Consider the following 19,440-nt stretch of genomic DNA (forward strand, 5'->3'; position numbering starts at 1 on the left):
TAGGTAAGTTGTAAGACACCCTAAAAAGAAATAATGTATACATCATCGGAGGCACAGAAGAGGAAGAGATGGGAAAGGGATAGAAAGCTTATTTAAAGAAATAATGGCTGAGAATTTCTCAACTCTGGGAAGAGATTTGAATATCCAAGTTCATGAAGCTAATAAGTCACCTAAAGATTTTAATACAAAACAATTTTCTTCAAGATACATAATAAAACTGTCTAACACAAAAGACAAAAAGAGAATTTTAAAAGCAGCAAGGGAAAAAAAATCTCATGCAAGGAAACCCCTGTAAGGCTATTAGCTGATTTCTCAGCAGAGACCTTATCGGCCAAGAGAAAATGGGATCATATATTCAAAGTGCTGAAAGAAAGTGCCAACCAAGAATACCTTACCCAGCAGCACTCCTTTACAGAATTGAAGGCAAAAATAAGGATTCTCTCTAATAAACAAAGCAAAGGGACTTTATCACCAATAAATATACCTTATAAGAAATGCTGAAAAGAGGCAGAGCCGAGAATGGGAGCGGAGGGGAGCTTCTGAGCAGTGCCCCGGCCTCCTCTCCTCACCGCACCTCGCTCTCGCAGCCTGCCTGCCCTGCTGCTTGTGACCCACCCAGAACAACTTCCACCATGGCCACCTCTGCGAGTTCCCACTTGAACAAAGGCATCAAGCAGGTGTACATGTCCCTGCCTCAGGGCGAGAAAGTGCAAGCTATGTATATTTGGATTGACGGGACTGGAGAAGGATTACGTTGCAAGACCCGGACCTTGGACAGTGAGCCCAAGGGTGTTGAAGAGTTGCCTGAATGGAATTTTGATGGCTCTAGCACCTTTCAATCTGAAGGCTCCAACAGTGACATGTATCTTGTCCCTGCTGCCATGTTTCGTGACCCTTTCTGCAAAGACCCCAACAAGCTGGTATTCTGTGAAGTCTTCAAATACAACAGAAAGCCTGCAGAAACCAATTTAAGGCATACCTGTAAACGGATAATGGACATGGTGAGCAACCAGCACCCCTGGTTTGGATGGAGCAGGAATATACTCTCATGGGCACAGATGGGCACCCTTTTGGTTGGCCTTCCAATGGCTTCCCTGGGCCCCAAGGTCCGTACTACTGTGGTGTGGGAGTGGACAAAGCCTATGGCAGGGATATCGTGGAGGCTCACTACCGGTCCTGCTTGTACGCTGGCATCAGGATTGCTGGGACAAACGCTGAGGTCATGCCTGCCCAGTGGGAATTCCAGATAGGACCCTGTGAAGGAATCAACATGGGAGATCATCTCTGGGTGGCCCGTTTCATCTTGCATCATGTATGTGAAGACTTCAGAGTGATAGCAACCTTTGATCTTAAGCCCATTCCCGGAAACTGGAATGGTGCAGGCTGCCACACCAACTTCAGCACCAAGGCCATGCGAGAGGAGAATGGTCTAAAGTACATTGAGGAGTCCATTGAGAAACTGAGCAAGTGGCACCAGTACCACATCTGAGCCTACGATCCCAAGGGAGGCCTGGATAATGCCTGGCGCCTAACTGGATTCCATGAGACATCCAACATCAATGACTTTTCTGCCGGCGTGGCCAACCATGGTGCTAGCATCCGCATTCCCCGGACTGTCGGCCAGGAGAAGAAGGGTTACTTTGAAGACCGTCACCCTTCTGCCAACTGCGACCCCTTTTCGGTGACAGAAGCCCTCATCTGCACATGTCTTCTCAACGAAACTGGCAATGAACACTTCCAGTACAAAAACTAAGCGGACTAGACTTGCAGCCATCGAACCCCTCCTAATTCTCCATCCTGCCTCTGTGTTTGCCCCTCTCTTGACTGTCCTAATAGCTGTAACTCAAAGGGCAGAATATCAAGGTCTTTTTTTATTCCTCATGCCCAGTTAATATATCTTGCTTTCTTTGGCCAGGATAGAGGGGTCAAGTTTTTAATTTTTTACACTCTCCCCCTTTTTTTTCCCTGTCACTGAAAGCTGTCTAGTATGTTAGTAGAGAGGGGGTAGGGAGACATAACCACTGTTCCCATTTAATCAGGTGTGTTTGTCCAATAGGCATAGCTATCCGGACAGAGAATAGTGTTTGTGAAGGGAGGGGGAGGGCTCTTTCTTCGAGGTAGCTGAGTGTTGAGGTGGGGGAGGGTTACTTACTCCGGGGTTAGGTTAGGATTTCCCCTCCTGGTGGGAAGATCCACTTCGAATAAAGTTATAACCAATTTTCTCTTAAAAGTGAGACTTATGAGAGAATCAGGCGGGAATGTGCCTCCCATCCTCCTGGTGCAGGGCTTCCCCTGCCTGTGGTGAGATAGCCCTCACCTGAAGACAAGCTCAGTGTAAGGATGGATTGACCTACCTTAGCAGAAAAAGTTCTTATTGCTTGGTCCTCCATTTATAACACAAAGCAAGAGTAGTATTTTTATATTTAAATGTAAAAACAAAAAAATTATATATATGGGTGTGCAGATATGTGTGGTTTTTTTCCTAAAGGAGGAAAAACATTCTGGTCATGGAGAGCCAGATTTGAGGTGAATAGTTTGGAAATAAGGATCTCCTACTGAGTGGAGATTTGGTTTTCCCTCACTGCCACTATAGGGCTCCCATGTGCCCTGCCCACCCTTCTGCAATTGGGGGTAGACACCGGCCAGTTGACAAGTGGAAAGCACAGTGTAAAAGGAGGAGTCACCTGAGCCCTGTGGCTTTGGTTTAAAAGACACACATGTACACACAGAGGTTTAGAAATAAAGAGTTGGCTGGTCAACTTGCATGTTACTGACAAGGGGTTATTGGGATTATTTTCTGATGGGACTAGCATGCCACTAAAGTAGGCCTTTTGATATATTAAAAATTTTTAAAAAGGAAAAAAAAGAAATGCTGAAAAGAATTCTTCAAGCTGAAACAAAAGGATGCTAATTAGCAACATGAAAACATATAAAAATATAAAACACACTGGTAAAGGTAAGCACAGAGTCGGTTATAGACTCCTCTAATACTATAATATAGCAACATGTTAACTACTTAGCTTCAGTATAAAGGCTAAAGGAAAAAAGTATTAAAATAGCTATACCTTCAACAAGTTGTTAATGATTATACAACATAAAAAGATGTAAATGATGACATCAAAAACAAAAGGAGGAATAAAGGCTTACAGTTTTTGTATGTGATCAAAATTAAATTGTTATCAGTATAAAATAGACTGATACATATGTATATGATGTTTAATGTAAACCTCATGGGATCCACAAAGCAAAAATATACAATACATACACAAAAGATAAAGAGAAGGGAATCAAATCACAGCACTATGTAAAATCATTAATTTATAAAGGAAGGCAGTAAGAAAGGAGGAAAGAAAAATGGAACTACAAAATGGCCAGAAAACATTTTAAAAGATGGCATTAGTACATCCTTGCCTATCAATAATTATTCTAAATGTTAGTGGATTGAATTCTCCAATCAAACGGCACAGTGGCTGGATGGATAAAAAATAAGATCCAACTGTATGCTACCTACAAGAGAGTCTTCAGCTTTAAGAACACATATAGGCTGAAATAGATGGCAAAACATATTCCACACAAGTGAAAATCAAGAGAAAACAGAGGTAGCTATGCTTACATCAGAAAAAATTGACTTTAAGCCAAAAATAGTAATAAGAGACAAAGATGGAAATATAATAATAAAGGGATCAATTAGTCAAGAAGATATAACAATCATAAATATATATACACCCAACATTAGAGTCTCTAAATTTATTAAGCTAATTTTAACAGATCTGAAAGAAGAACTAGAAAATACAGTAATAGTAGAGGACTTTAATATCCCACTCTCAACAATGGACAGACCATCCAGAAAGAAAATCAAGGAAACATTGGATTTTAACCATACTTTAGACCAAATGGAAATAACAGACACATACAGAACACTCTATCCAAAAGCAACAGAATAAATATTCTTCTCAAATGCACACAAAACATTCCCCAGGATAGATCAAATGATAGGTCATAAAACAAGTCTTAACAAATTTAAGAAGATTGAAATCATAAGGGTCTTCTGACCACAATGGTACAAAGCCAGAAATTGATAGCTGGAGAAAACTGGAAAATTTACAAATATGTGGAGATTAAGCAAATACTTCTGAATAACTAATGGGTCAAAGAAGAAATCAAAGATAAGTTGAGAAATGTCCCTAAACAGAAAAAAATGGAAGCCCAACATATTAAAACCTATGGGATGCTGCAAAAGCAGTTCTAAGAGGGAAGTTTATAGAAATAAATGCTTACAGAAACAACTAAAATAAACAATCTAACTTTAATTCTCAAGGAACTAGAAATGGAAAAACAAACCAAGCCCATAGTTAGCAGAAGGAAGGAAATGAAGACCAGAACAAAAATAAATAAACGCCAGAGAAATAACAGAAAATATCAATGAAACTAAGAGCTGGTATCTATGTTAAGATAAACAAAATGACAAAAGTTTAGTTAGACTAACTCGGAATAATAGAGATGTGACTCAAATAAATAAAATCAGAAATAAGAGACATTACAACCGATACCACAGAAATACAAAGGATCATGAGAGAATACCATGAATAATTATACACCAACAAACTGGATAATCTTGAAGAAATGGATGAATTCCTAGAAACGTTCAAGCTACCAAGCCTGAATCATAAAGAAATAAAAATCTGAAGAAACCAAGAAAGGAGATTGAATCAGTAATCTAAAACTTCCCAACACAGTAAACTCTAGGACCAGATGGCTTAACTCGTGAATTCAACCAAACATTTAAAGAATTAACCCAGGGGTGCCTGAGTGGCTCAGTCGGTTGAGCATCTGACTTCTGGTTTCAGCTCAGCTCATGATATGAGGGTCCTGAGATCAAGCCCTGTGTTGGCCTGCTGGCTTGCCGGAGTCTGCTTGAACATTCTCTTCCTCTGCCCCTCCTCCATCTTGTGTGCATGCTCTCTCCCTCTCTAATAAAAAGATATTTTTTTAAAAAAAGAAGAATTAACACAAATCTATCCCAAACTCTTCCAAAAAAACTGAGGAGGGAGCATTCCCAAACTCATTTTAGAAAGCCAGCATTACCCTGATACCAAGGCTGGGTAAGGACATCATAAAAAATGAATACAGTTATATAGGTTATATACCCTATATAACTCATTAATAACCCTAATGAGCACAGATGCAAAAATTCTCAACAAAATACCAACAAACCAAATCCAACAATACATTAAAAGGGTCATACACCATGATCAAGTAGGATTTGTCCCTGAGAGCCAAAGATTATTCAATATACAGAAATCAATAAATATAATATACCACATTAATAAAAAAATAAAAATCATGTGACCATCTCAATAGATGTAGAAATATATACAGAAATCAATAAATATAATATACCACATTAATAAAAAAATAAAAATCATGTGACCATCTCAATAGATGTAGAAAAAATATTTGACAAAATACAAAATCCTTTCCTTTTTCTTTTAGTTTCCTTTGTATTTATTTATTTTTTTTTGGAATTCAATTTGCCAACATATAACATAACACCCAGTGCTCATCCCGTCAAGTGCCCCCCTCAGTGCCCGTCACCCAGTCACCCCAACCCCCCACCCACTACCCCTTGTTCATCTCCCAGAATTAGGAGTCTCTCATGTTCTGTCACCCTCGTTGATATTTTCACTCATTTTCTCTCCTTTCCCCCTTTATTCCCTTTCACTATTTTTATATTCCCCAAATGAATAAGACCATATAATGTTTCAAAATCCTTTCATGATAAAAAAATTCTCACAAATTGGGTATAAAATGAAGATGTCTCAATATTGTTAGGGCCATACATGACAAGCCCACAGCTAACATCATACTCAATGGTGGAAGATTGAAAGCCTTTTCTCTAACATCAAGAACAGGACAAGGGTGCCTATTCTTTTTACTTCTATTCAACACAGTACTGGAAGTCCTTGCCAGAGCAATCAGGCAAGAAAAGTAAATAAAAGACATCTAAATAGTAAAGGGAAAAGTAAAATTGTCTGTTTGTAGATGATATGACCTTGCATAGAGAGAATTGTCAAGACTCCACCAAAAAACTGCTAGAAGTAATCAATGAATTCAGTAAAGTTGGATACAAAAATCAGCATCCAAAAAACAGCTGTGATTCTATACACTAACAACAAAACACCTAAAAAAGAAATAAAACAATCTCATTCATGATGAGATCAAAAATAATAAAATACTTAGGAATAAACTTAACCAACGTGGTGAAATATCTGTACACTGACAACTATAAGAATTGAATGAAGGAAACTGGAAAAGATGAAACAAATGGAAAGATATCTCATATTATGCATCAAGAGAATTGATATTGTTAAAATGTCCATATTGCCCAAAGCCATCTATATATTCAGTGCAATCTCTATCAAAATGCTTGTGACATTTTTCACAGAAATAGAATAAACAATTCAAAAATTTGTATAGAGCCACAAAAGACCCCGAATAGCTAAGGCAATCTTAAGAAAGAACAAAGCTAGAGGCAAACTATACTACAAAGCTACAGTAATCAAAACAGTATGGTGCTGGCATAAAAATAGACACATGAAAAAAAAATAAAATAAATTTTAAAAAATAGACACATGGACCAATAAAACAGAACTGATAGCCCAGAGATAACCCCCCACATATGTGGTCAAGTAATATTTGACAGAGGAGTCAAGAATATTCAATGGGGGGAAAGGATGGCTTTTTTAATAAGTGGTGCTAGGAAAACTGGATAACCACATGAGAAGAATAAAATCCTTCTATATGACACTACTCACAAAAATGAACTTAAAATGGATTAAAGACTTAAACTTAACACCTGAAACCATAAAACTCCCACAAGAAAACATAAGGAGAAAATTCCTTGACATTGGTCTTGGCAGTGATTTCCTGGATAAGACACCAAAACTACAAACAACAAAAGCAAAAATTAATAAGCAGAACCACATCAAACCAAAAACTTCTGCGCAGTGAAGGAAACAGCAATCAAAATAAAAAATAACATGTATTGAAAAAATATATATATTATGTATTGGATAAGGGGTTAATATCTAAAACATATAAAGAACTCCTACAACTCAACAGCAAAATCAAGCAATCCAATTAAAAACTGGACAGAGGGGGATCCCTGGGTGGCTCAGCAGTTTAGCGCCTGCCTTTGGCCCAGGGCACGATCCTGGAGTCCCGGGATCGAGTCCCACGTCAGGCTCCTGGCATGGAGCCTGCTTCTCCCTCCTCCTGTGTCTCTGCCTCTCTCTCTCTCTCTTTCTGTCTATCATAAATAAATAAATTTTTTAAAAAAACTGGACAGAGGAATTAGATAGTTTTCCAAAGAAGACATACAAATGACCAACAGGTATATGAAAATGTGCCCACCATCACTCACATCAGGGAAATGCCAATTAAAACTACAATGAGATATTGTCTCATATCTGTTAGAATGGCTACCATCAAAAAGACAAGTGATAACAAGTGTTGGCAAGAATGTGAATAAAAAGGACCCCTTGTGCACTGCGGGTAGGAATGTAAATTGGTGCAGTTACTGTGGAAAACAATATGCAGCTTCCTCAAAAAGTTAAAAATAGAACCACCCTATGATTCAACAATCCTACTTCTGGGTATATATATACAAAATAATTGAAATCAGTATCTCATAGAGATACTTACATTCCCATGTTTACTCCAGCATTATTTCACAATAGCCAATATGTAGAACAACGTAAGTGCCCAGCAACAGAGGAATGGATAAAGAAGATGTTTTATATATATACAGCAGAATATTATTCAGCCATGAGAAAGAAGGAAATTCTGCATTTGCAATGACCTGGATGAAATTGGAGGGCATCATGCTAAGTGAAATAAGTTGGACAAAGAAATACAAATACTGTATAATCTCACATATATGTGGAGTCTATAAAAGCTGACCTCAGAGAAATAGAGTAGAGCGGTGGTTACCCAGTGCTGGGATGTGGGGGACATTGAGAGGTATTGGCCAAAGTGTACAAACTTACAGTTACAAGATGAACAAGTTCTGGGGATCTAAGGTACAACATGGTGATTATAATATATACTTGATTGTATTATATACTTGAATATTGCTAGGAGACTAAATCTTAAATGTTCTCACCACCCCCCAAATCAATGGTAATTAAGTGACGGGACAGAGGTGTTAGCTAACCCTATGGTGGTAATCATTCTGCGATATATAAATGTATTAATTCAATACTTCATACATCTTAAACTTACACCATGTTAAGTGTCAATTATATCTCAATAAATGTGGAGAAAAAAAGAAATTGGCAAATTATTGAGGTTTAAGAATCCAGATATTTTGTATCCATCGTTATAAAACTTGATTCAGTGAAATTTCATTGATGTATGCTAAAACGACTGGGTAAAAGGCTATAGGAGACGGCAGCCCGGGTGGCTCAGCAGTTTAGTGCCGCCTTTGACCCAGGGCGTGATCCTGAAGACTTGGGATGGAGTCCCACATCGGGGTCCTTGCGTGGGGCCTGCTTCTCCCTCTGCCTGTGTCTCTGCCTCTCTCTCTCTCTGTCTCTCATGAATAAATGAAATCTTTTTTTTTTTTAAAAAAAAGGCTATAGGAGAAAATGAGATTCATATGGTCACAGAGTAAGCATTCTCCAAATGGGACTTCCTAGTTACAAAAGTAAAAGGAAAACTTTACATTTATAACAGAGAAATCTGGTGATCAAACTTAATACCATCAGTAACAGGACAAACTGACAGTACCCACCCCTAATGCAAAGGGGATGCAGAGTCACCTGTACATAGAACAGAGAGTAAGTGATAGTTCTGTATCAGCGTTAAATTCCTTGGATTTGTTCATTGCCTTGTATAGGTAAAAGTTTTTCTTGGGAAAAACATTTTTTGGTGAATCATCACGTCGTGATGTTTTAAATGTTTTACAATTTTATTGGTCATTATCTGTCAATAAAGCTGAAGAAACATTATAAATAAATATAAATAAAAGTAAAAATGAGCATGAATTGGGTTAGCCATCGTTTCTTTAAAAAAAAATTTTTTTTAAAGATTTTATTTACTTATTCATGAGAGACAGAGAGAGAGGCAGAGGCAAAAGGAGAAGCAGACTCCCTGTGGAGCTGGAAGCCCCATGTGAGACTCAATCCCAGGACTCTGGGATCATGTCCTGAGCCGAAGGCAGATGCTTAGCCGCTTAGCCACCCAGGTGTCCCAGCCAGCACTTCTTACCCAGCTATTCTGAGTGCATAATCTGTACCTCGCACAATAGCTTTGAAAATATCCTTGGTACCTTGACTAATCTGCTAGCGTAGTATAAAGAACATGGGACTTCTTCACCAGAAAAGTGTGCGCTGATGTTGACACAGTTACACAGTAGGTGTGAGATAGTCCGTGCCTATCGTTTATCCTCTGTCCTCGGCCTCGATTTTCATCAACAGAATTGGGATAAAATAGCTACCTTTCAGAGTCCTAAGGGATTAGCTGAAGTGTATGTAAACTGTTTGGCATAATTGAAGGTGTTTTGCTAAATGTTAGCTCTTTTTTTTTTCAAAGATTTTATTTATTTATTCATGAGAGACACACAGAGAGAGGCAGAGATATAGGCAGAGGGAGAAGCAGACTTCCCTTGGGCAGCCTGATGCAGGACTCAATCCCAGGACCCCTGGATCACGACCTAAACTGACAGCAGATGCTCAACCACTGAGCCACCCAGGTGCCCCAACATTAGCTCTTCCTATCATTGGCATTTCCTTCAGGTAATGTCCTTTCCCCTTGTGGCAGCACTTGCCAACCCCCCAGAAGAACATATGCCCACATCTCTATCCATTTTCTAGACAGAGCAGATCATAACTGATTGACTCAGAACAATGGCCAAGACAGAACCATGAGCATATGTCTATATTCACAATCATCTAACTGCAAAGTCAGAGCCTACAAAATGAGTGGAAGTGAAAAAAAAGGGCGGGGAGTCATACTAGGGTTTCTTTGCCTTTGAGATTCTGTCTACAGCATGAGGTGACACTCATGCCTCATACCACTGCCATGAGGTCACCAAGACATGAGCACAAAACTCAGTACTCAGTTTCCCCTTCCTCACCCATAAATCATGACCTGTGTGGCCTGCCACATGCAAAATCACAGAGAATCCCAGCCCCACCAGGGCAGAGCACATCCTTGCTTCATGAACCCACCCTTTAATACGAAGAAGATTAACAACACAGACACCAAGGATGCTCATTCATTTTTAATAGTCTAGCACAGTTTTAATAGTTCTTCTAGGAATTACCTCCCAAACCCTCCCTCCCCCACAAACGATTCAAATACACCACCTACAAGAATTCACATTTCATAAATGTAATATTGCAAAAACAGGAGAACTAAGAAAAGCGTTTGTAGCCTTGAGATTAAAAGCAATGCTTAATCATTCTCTCGGTATCTGTTACTAAGTGCTAAATACTAAAAGCCAGAAAAGCTGTGCTGGCAGCTGGCAGCTAGCGGCTTGGGAGAGGAATGGATTTATGACGAGCACTTCTACATTCATTTTTCATCTCAGGACCAGGAGAACACAGGGCAGGGCTCTCTGTTTTGGTAACTGCGATGTCATCAAGGTAAAAAACAAAACAAAACAAACCCCTGGAGACACATTTTCAGAGCAGCAGATGGAGTTGGTTTTACTTCTGTCACGGAAGTTAGAGAGGGCCAAGGTTCTCAGACTCCTTCGAACTGTGGTTCCCCCTCTTGCTCACATTCTGGTGTAAAGAATTGAAACTCTGGGCACCAGGGCCTTGAGTCAGAGTAATAGCACAATAAAAATTTGGTCAATGAATGAACTGAAACCTGGGGTGCAGTGTGAACAGGCTGGATCTAAGTTTCTCTGAGGAAAAAGCTTGCTGGGACGTTTGGGGGAGGTGACATTCCCAAGGCAGGCCTGACTTGTCAGGACGGGCCTGCAGTGACTTGTGCAGCATGGGAGTCCAGAGGAACAACGGAGTTCTCACTTTCTCACTACTTCATCCTGATCCTCGAAATATACCCCACACCCCCCGCCCAGCCTCAAAATTCTCAGCTTCAATGCTATATGGAATCAAAATAAAATGAGTGTGTGTAAGCCTCCATCGGCTCCATCCAATACATACAAGATTGTGGAATCTGGGGTGAGACCTGCCACCTCTCTCCTTCCTTTTTGCCTTTTTTTGATTTCTCTCCCTCTCTTCCTCTTCTCTTTCCCTCACCCTTCCCCATTCCTCCTAACCCAGTTTTGTGTCCTTCCCCCAGCTCTCTTCTCTTTCTTCCTCATTACCAAAGTTAAGTAGTTCTAAATACCTGTGGCTCCAGAGGGTGGGGCAAATAAAGCTGTTTTTAGTTTCCAGAAATAAGAGCGGTTCAAAGGAAAAAAAACCTGTTTCTGGCCACACTAACAGTGATTTAGAGACTCCCTCTTGAACTCATGGACATCTAGAACATTCTACTGGGTGTGAATTCAATACTTACACAGTAAGCTGGGGATTTTTATTTCTAGGACATAAATTTGATGATGATGTAACAATAAGCCAGTCAGTAGTCACACAAATAAGAGCCATTTTGTGTGTATATTTAAGTAAAACAAGGGGGTAGATGCTATTTAAAGCAGCTGGGCCTATCAGGTACACAATTGTCACAATTCTTAGTTTAAGGCTTTAAAATATTTCTACTCAGGCCTTGTATGGTTCTAAATATGTTTTCATTCATTCATTCAACAAACTTTCATTGAGTATCCACTCTGCCAAGCCTCATTGTAAATGCTGAGTAATACATTAATTCCAGGCTAATTAATTCCATTCCTTCTTCTGGAGGAAGAACCTCTGACCCAGTCGGTGTGCTGCTTTGCTAACCTGGAGTATATGCTCAGATGTCCATCCTGTCACTCTTGAGTGTTCAATCTTTCTTGGCATGTATTACCTCCTAAATATTTGCAAAATGTCATTCCATATGACATAATGATAACAAAGATAACACCAGATGGAAAATGAATGGTCACTCCCTGGGTTATTGCTTCTTTTGGGGAGTATATGAGCCTATTTCCAGGCAGCCTGGGATCACAGAAAGACCGCCAAACAAATCCAGGGCCGCGTGGACTAGATCTGGTCCAAGCTTCATAATCTTTGGGAATTTACTTCACCATTTTGCGTCCCTATTTTTTTTTTTTATCCTAAACACTGAGTCCAGGAATCCTGTCCTACCTTTCTTTTTTTTTTATAAATTTATTTTTTTATTGGTGTTCAATTTGCCAACATATAGAATAACACCCAGTGCTCATCCCGTCAAGTGCACACTTGTCCTACCTTTCTTTGGCATCGTTGTGAGTGAAACATGAAATCAAGTTTGTAAAAACACTCGGAAAACCATAAAGCCCCATGCAAATGCAAATTATCACTATCAAATAATCTTTGACATTCCTTTCAAGGAAAACCTTCCCCTTACAGTTTGATTTCTCTCTCTCTCTCTTTTTTTAAGGTGGGGGGGGGGTGGAACTTACATCATCAACTAGCATTATTAGGTTAGGTACTTGGCAGCATAACCCACACTGATATCATGGAAGAGAGCAGTTAGAAGTTTTCCTTGTTGAAAATGAAATGCACTCCCCGAGGGCCAGACTCAGAGTTGGAGATGCACTGTTTACTGAGGGTTTCAGCCAAGGCTTCAGGTCCGCAGAGAAAAACTCCTATTCTGGTGCTTTGGGGAAAGAAAGGAAAAATAAAAGAGTTTCAGGCTTTTGGATTACAAAGCACATGGGGGAACTTCCTCTTGATTTTTGGCTCCAGGGCGGAACCCCCCCCACACACTCCTGCTCCTTTGTCCTTCCCACTAACCCTGTGCGAGAGTGGCTCAGCCCTGTTTGTGGGGACAGCTACGGAAGGCAGTTGACTTCCCTGGGAAACCATATTCAAGTGGAGTTTGTAGAAATCTCTGCCACAGAGAAAACAGTGGCGAATTTGTGAGTTTGTGGACTAATTGCCTTCAGGGCTCTATGTCTCCAACCGGCTCCAGCATCTAGAAATCAGGAACACGTCTGCTTTCGGTTCACCGACTCTGCCAACAGCTGGGTGGGGCTTCATCCCTCTCTGTTTTAGATGCTAAAGCCTAGTTCCTCAGGGTGTGGTTCCAGACCAGTAGCCTCCTAGTCAACTTTTTAAAAACATAGATTCTCGGGGCACCCTGGTGGCTCAGTTGATTAAGCATCTGCCCTCGGCTCAGGTCATAATCCCGGGGTCCTAGGCTGGAGCCCTGCATGGGGCTCCCTGCTCAGCGGGGAGTCCGCTTCTCTCTCTGCCTCTCCCCCTGCTCAGGCTCAACAGCTCGCTCATTCCCTCTCTCAAATAAATAAATAAAATCTTAAAAAAAGAAGTGTAGATTCTAAGGCCCCACCCTAGACCTACTAAATCAGCATCTGCATTGTGAAAAGATCCCCAAGTGATTCATATGCTCATTAATGCATAGAAAGCAAAGGCCTGAAGGTCTATTTGTGGTGATTTCTTGAGTTTATCAAGTGTTGTAGCAAGGTAGAGAAGCCCCTCAAAGTTTCAGAATGGGTAAAAAGGACCTTAGGATGTCCGACAACTTATGATTCTAGACCCAAAACCTAAACACTGAACGTAGGGACGGTATCTCCCTAATAATAAAGATAGAAATCATATTGAATTAAAAGAGATTTAGGAGCTGAAGGAAAAGAAGTGGGTTATGGCCCTACTTGGGGGGAGCAGGGTGCAGAAAGTCAGAGGTGGGGGAGGCCCCCAAGCATCTTTGTTGATAATAACTCCAGGTAATTTTGGTGTGATTTAAAGACTCCCTCATAAAGTCCTGCATAACTAAAACCTTTTATGGGTTGTCAATATAGTCATCTGGGTGTATGTTAGTTTTCAGAATATACAAATCTAGCTGTGTTTGGGAGCCAGTGCTTCCGGCGGAGCACAAGCCTCAAGGACACCTTGCTTTGGTGTCCTTACTCCTTACTTTGGGTGTTGACTTGCAATCGTCTTGAATTCATTATCCCAGTTGGGCCGTCCATATAGGGTCTTTTGTTTCAGGCCCGTGATCACGTCTTTCTCCTCGTCATGGTGCACGGCAAAGTGATTGGCCTGTGGGAAAGGACATGAAGTCACAAAACAGAGACACACTGTACCAAAGCACAGATAGATTGACGTATCTCACAGGCCAAGCTCTCGCTAACCATATATATCTGAAGGCTAGAAGGTACATCAAGATGAATAAACCGGGTGTCTTCAGGGAATTTATAATCTAGAAGGGCCAACCTGGAAGTAAGAACATGAATCATCCTATTTGTAAAATAGGGTATCATGAGTGCCATGGGAGAGGCACAAATATCTCAGTGAAAGCTAAGAGAGTTGGCATGGGAGGATGGGAAGATCGCAGCCTGGCAGCACCTGACATCAGGCTTTGAAGGTGTGGGTAGGATTTAAATACTGTTTCACTGTTTTTCTCTCTGTTCTGCATGTGACTTTCTCTCTTCCCCCTAATATACTTACTCCCACTCCTTTAGGAGAATCACTAAGAACTAAAGTAACTACAGATTAAAATGCATTCATATTTTGGCAACATAATGACACAACAAATCAAGTCTAAAGCTAGTCTGTGTGTGTGTGTACATAGTCACGTGTTGTTTTCTGCTACCATTCTACCAGGCCTCAGCTCGACCAACAGATATTTTTCATAAAAGTGGTTAATTAGGGGCACCTGGGTGGCTCAGTGGTTGAGCATCTGCCTTTGGCTCGGATTGTGATCCTGGAGTCCTGGGATCGAGTCCTACATCAGGCTTCCCACAAGGAGCCTTCTCCCTCTGCCTATGTCTCTGCCTCTCTCTCTGGGTCTCTCATAAATAAATAAAAACAAAATCTTTTTTAAAAAGTGGTTACTTAAATTTATTTAAAACTTGAATCAGATTTTAAATTCACTGGACAGGGGATAGATGATGGGGATGGAGGAGGTAAGGAAGGATGACCACTCTGGTTTAATAATCCTGTAGGGACCAGTTTCGTAGAGCAAAATAGTTATTTTTTTAAAAAAGATTTTATTTATTTATACATGAGAGACACAGAGAGAGAGGCAGAGACACAGGCAGAGGGAGAAGCAGGCTCCACACAGGGAGCCCGACGTGGGACTCGATCCCGGGTCTCCAGGATCAGGCCCTGGCCAAACCACCAAGCCACCCGGGCTGCCCGAAAATAGTTATTTTTTGATGCAAATAAATTTCCCATTTAAAAAATTGTGCCTGGCTTTTTAAATCATAAAACTGCAAAGTAATTTGTATTTATAGATTTTTTTAATGTTCAACAATTTATCAATTGTGTACAACACCCAGTGCTCATCACATTTTTTCTCTGGGTTTCATTTTTATCGATTTTACCATTTATCAAATATTTGTTGTTGTTTTGTTTTTAAATTGCAGAAATGGCATCTTGAAATCCCTTTTTCTGGAGCAGCAAAGTTTATGGGTCATGTGTTCCTGGATCTACATTTGTAACAAGACTCTTCTAAGACTTGGAGAATCTATGATAAACAATACACCGAAACCCAAATGAGGAGTCCGTTTTCACAAGTACGAGGTGCATGTGAAACATGCCCAGGATGTGTGGCTATGGCCAGCTGAGACACTGGCCAGGGATAGGAGGAGACTCTTGCCTTGGCTCCTCATGCAGGGGGAGCTTATGCTGCTTATGCTGCTTCCAGGCCAAATTATTAATGTTTGCTTATTTAGGAAGATTTTACCCCCTAGGAATCAGTAACTTGTTTCAGAGTTTCCTAATCTCAGCACTTTTGTCACTTGAGGCCAGATAATTCTTTGTTGGGAGGGGCTGTCTTATAAATTGTTTTCATTGTTAAATGTCCCTGGATAGATAGATAAAACATGTTATGGATTATGCGTTATATGTTATATTACACACACACACATATACATACACATATGCTATATACATATACACATATGCACACAAATATATTTCATCTTCATTAAATATGTTTTGCTTAATTTAAAATAATAATCATAAACTAGTGGGAGTTCCTAAGAGTGCAGGCTCTGGAACATTCTGCCTCTGCCTCTTACTAGTTGGGTGCCCTTGGACAAATGACCTAACCTGTTCTGGGCTCTGGTTTCCTCATCTGTAAAGTGTGGATAATAAGAGTTTCTACTTCATAGGGCTATTTTAAGGATCAAGTTAGCCAATCTATATAAACACTAATAAAAATACCTAGCACATTATACATGCTTAATAACTATGCACAATTATTATTACTACTTACTAAATGCATTATGTATATTGTGAAATGCATATAAACATAAAATTAATGGAATATGTGTGTGTGTATAGATATAAAGAGAAAGACAGAGAGAGAGAGAGAGAGACATAAAGAGAGGAGAAAGACAGCTAATATTTTCTTCCCATTACCCTATGGATCATCTTGTCCAGCTGGTTCAAGACCCCTGGTAGGAACGTGATTCTCACAAGGTCAAAGGCATGGCTCTTATATCCTTGTGGGCTCCTTAGCGCTAATCTGTTCCACAGATACCAACTTTGAATCTAGTCTCAAGAGTCTGAACATGTGGGGATATTGAGTGAGAGTGAATAGGCCGGATCACCAAATCCATTAACTCTTCTTGGTAAAAACAAAAAACAAAACAAAATGAAATGAAAACACAGTACACAAAACACGGCAATAACCAAAGGGAAGCAATCAGCCCCGGGCATTGTAGGAAGGATCCGAGAGCCGGGATCTCTCCCTCACCTGAGACTCATCCCAGCCGGTGAGATAGATGTTATAGCTGAGGAAGCCAGCGTTGTTCCTTTCCTGCATCTGGGTCTCTAGCAGCTGCAGCAAGTCCGCAAACCACTCAAAGGCGTGCGTGTCCCGGCACAACCAGTAGAAGTATATCTGCAAGAGCAACAGATCATGAGGCAGATTATACTTAAATAGGCCTCATCAGAATGACATATGTATTTCTAACCTCCCCTCCCCCAACTTTTTCCTGCAGCTCAGGATGCCTAGAAACAGAGGTTTTCAGAAAGCTCTGGACATTTCACAAGCTAGCTCACAAGAGCCTGCACTGGCCTTCACCCTGTGGGGCAGTAAATAAATAGCTAAGTCTCAGAAATACATGGCTTAGGAAAACAGTAGCTCACCACCTTCCTCCTGGGCCTGCTCTTGCCCACCTCACCTCCCTGGCTTCCTTTGTACCTCCTGTCAGAAAGACCAATGCCACCTAGGCTGGCAGTGGCTGCCACAGGACTACTCCACTGCCTGCTAATGCCAGACATTCCTGGGTTCTAAGGGAAAAAACGCCCTTCTTCCCAAACCTCCTCCATATAGTAAAGAGAGAAAGGGGAGAATTAAAAAGTCAACTTATGCTCCATGTCCCAATTAGAGGCTATCTCCAAAGTTATTAGAATGACTCATGTTTTATTCAAGATGTCCTTTATCGGGCAATGAAACCAAATTTACATGTGACCAAAAAATTACCCTGGGAATTTATTTATTTTTTTAATGATTTTATGTATTTATTCATGAGAGAGAGAGAGAGAGAGAGAGAGAGAGAGGCAGAGACACAGGCAGAGCAGGGAGCCCAACGTGGGACTCGATTCCTGGTCTCCAGGATCAGGCCCTGAGCCAAAGGCGGTGCTAAACCACTGGGCCACCTGGGCTGCCCGGCCTGGGAATTTATTGTGAGGAAATACCCATAAGAAAGTAAGTTTCATGAAAGGACATGTCTCCTGCCCTCCCCTTGCGGAAAAAAAAAAAAAAAGGATTGGGGGACGTAAATGGACTCAATCTCAGTATCTAACACAGGACGATAGAACAATTGTTCTATATCCCCTCAAAGGAACATACAAGAATCATTAAAAAAAAAAAAAAGATCATGACAAAGCCTGTGCCAACACTGGAAAACACTGTTTTCCTAAAGCAGGACACGGAAGTATTCCTACTCAATATTTACAACTCCCCAAGAGTATGTAAACACGTAGGAAAACATCGGCAGAGGAGCCACAAAGAGGGCAGCTGCTGCGTTGGGGTTGTGAATACTTTCTACCCCAACTTCCTTTCTTCCCAGTTTCTACGAACGCCTTGCAAGTGCAGCGTGTTACTTGCAACAGTAGGCCTGCTGACGCACGAGCACATCCGACGTGTGAACAGCCCTTTTAGGAGGTGTGGGTCTCTCTGGACCCAGCCGGAACTTGTCTTCACTTCCTTGGGTCTCGGCCAGCTCCGCCCCAAGGCTCTCAGCGGCCTCCCCCGGGGGTGGGGGTTTGGGGGGGGGACTGCCCGCGCCCTCAGAAACCCTGAAGGCCTTACCTTTTTGAGCCTCAGGTTAGTGGCGTTATTGCAATATTTGTACCAGACCGACTTGAGAATGGATGCAAAGGGCGTGACCCCGATCCCTGCTCCCACTAACATCACCACCTCGTAGCTGAACACGTCTTCGCTGGCCGTGCCGAAGGGCCCGTCCACCGCTATCCTGGGGGGAAGCGCGAGGACGTGGTTACAGGGCTGCCTTGCACTGCACAGTCGGACACAGCTCGCCCCGGGGATGTGTGATGTGTCACATCGCCCCGGGACAGTGTCCTTGTGGGGCACTTTCTTCTATGAAATAGCTTTCAAGTAACCAACTCAGTGTCAACATTGTGGTTGGAAGTAAGAAGAGGAAGTCTTAGCTAACTGAAAATATTTGGTAACTCTCGGGGGTATTTTTTTCATCTCTCCACCCTTTGACCTACGCCCCCACACCCACACCCAACCCCCCCACACACACACAGACTCACACACACACAGACACACAGACTCACATACAGACTCATACACACGTACAGACTCTCACACACACGCACACCCTGTACTTCTTGCCAGGGCACCCCACACTTGAAATTCCTGCTTACTTTACACACTGAAGTGAAGTGCGAATTTTCTGTCATAACATCTTCTAAGTTTAACACCTTCACTTCTCATTTGTCTATTCACTGAGTCAACCAACAAGCTTTTCTTTAGCATCTTCTAAGTGCCTGGCACCATCTCAGGCACGTGGGAAGAACGGGACAAAGTGAATAATATATGGCATTTACCCTCAAATAACATATGTCAATTAAATTTTAAGAATATCTTTGATATACTAGAACTTCGTTTGTTAGAAAAGTTAATATACTTTGGCCTTGCCCCTTACATTTTGAAAGGAATTGGGGAATAGTCATTATTAATGTTGGATTCAAATATTTCATATTCCGCACAAGATTTATAAGTACATGCCTAAACACACTGCACACATAAAATGGGGAACACAGAAATAGCTACCTGAATTTGTAGAACTTGTGTGTTTGGTCAGACCAAGGAGACAGGGCAGTGAGAGGTGAGACAGGG

At 41.1% G+C, this 19,440-nt stretch overlaps 1 protein-coding gene and 1 pseudogene across 1 annotated transcript in view; one reads left to right on the forward strand and one right to left on the reverse strand.

Annotated features, from left to right (window-relative positions):
- Window positions 1-583: 583 nt before the first annotated feature.
- LOC144307781 (glutamine synthetase pseudogene) lies at window positions 584-2,463 on the forward strand (annotated as a pseudogene).
- Window positions 2,464-11,611: 9,148 nt separating this feature from the next.
- The window catches only part of CYBB (cytochrome b-245 beta chain), a 36,046-nt gene continuing 28,217 nt past the window's right edge, over window positions 11,612-19,440 (reverse strand). Inside the window, exons 10-13 of the mRNA XM_077889718.1 lie at window positions 18,385-18,547; window positions 16,822-16,968; window positions 14,032-14,156; window positions 11,612-12,753 (exon numbers count right to left, since the gene is read on the reverse strand). Of these exons, the coding sequence (XP_077745844.1) occupies window positions 12,627-12,753; window positions 14,032-14,156; window positions 16,822-16,968; window positions 18,385-18,547 (562 nt within the window). The 3' untranslated portion in view covers window positions 11,612-12,626. The remainder of the gene's footprint in view (window positions 12,754-14,031; window positions 14,157-16,821; window positions 16,969-18,384; window positions 18,548-19,440) is intronic.

The sequence above is a fragment of the Canis aureus genome, chromosome X (genome assembly GCF_053574225.1).
Source record: "Canis aureus isolate CA01 chromosome X, VMU_Caureus_v.1.0, whole genome shotgun sequence".
NCBI lineage: Eukaryota > Metazoa > Chordata > Mammalia > Carnivora > Canidae > Canis > Canis aureus.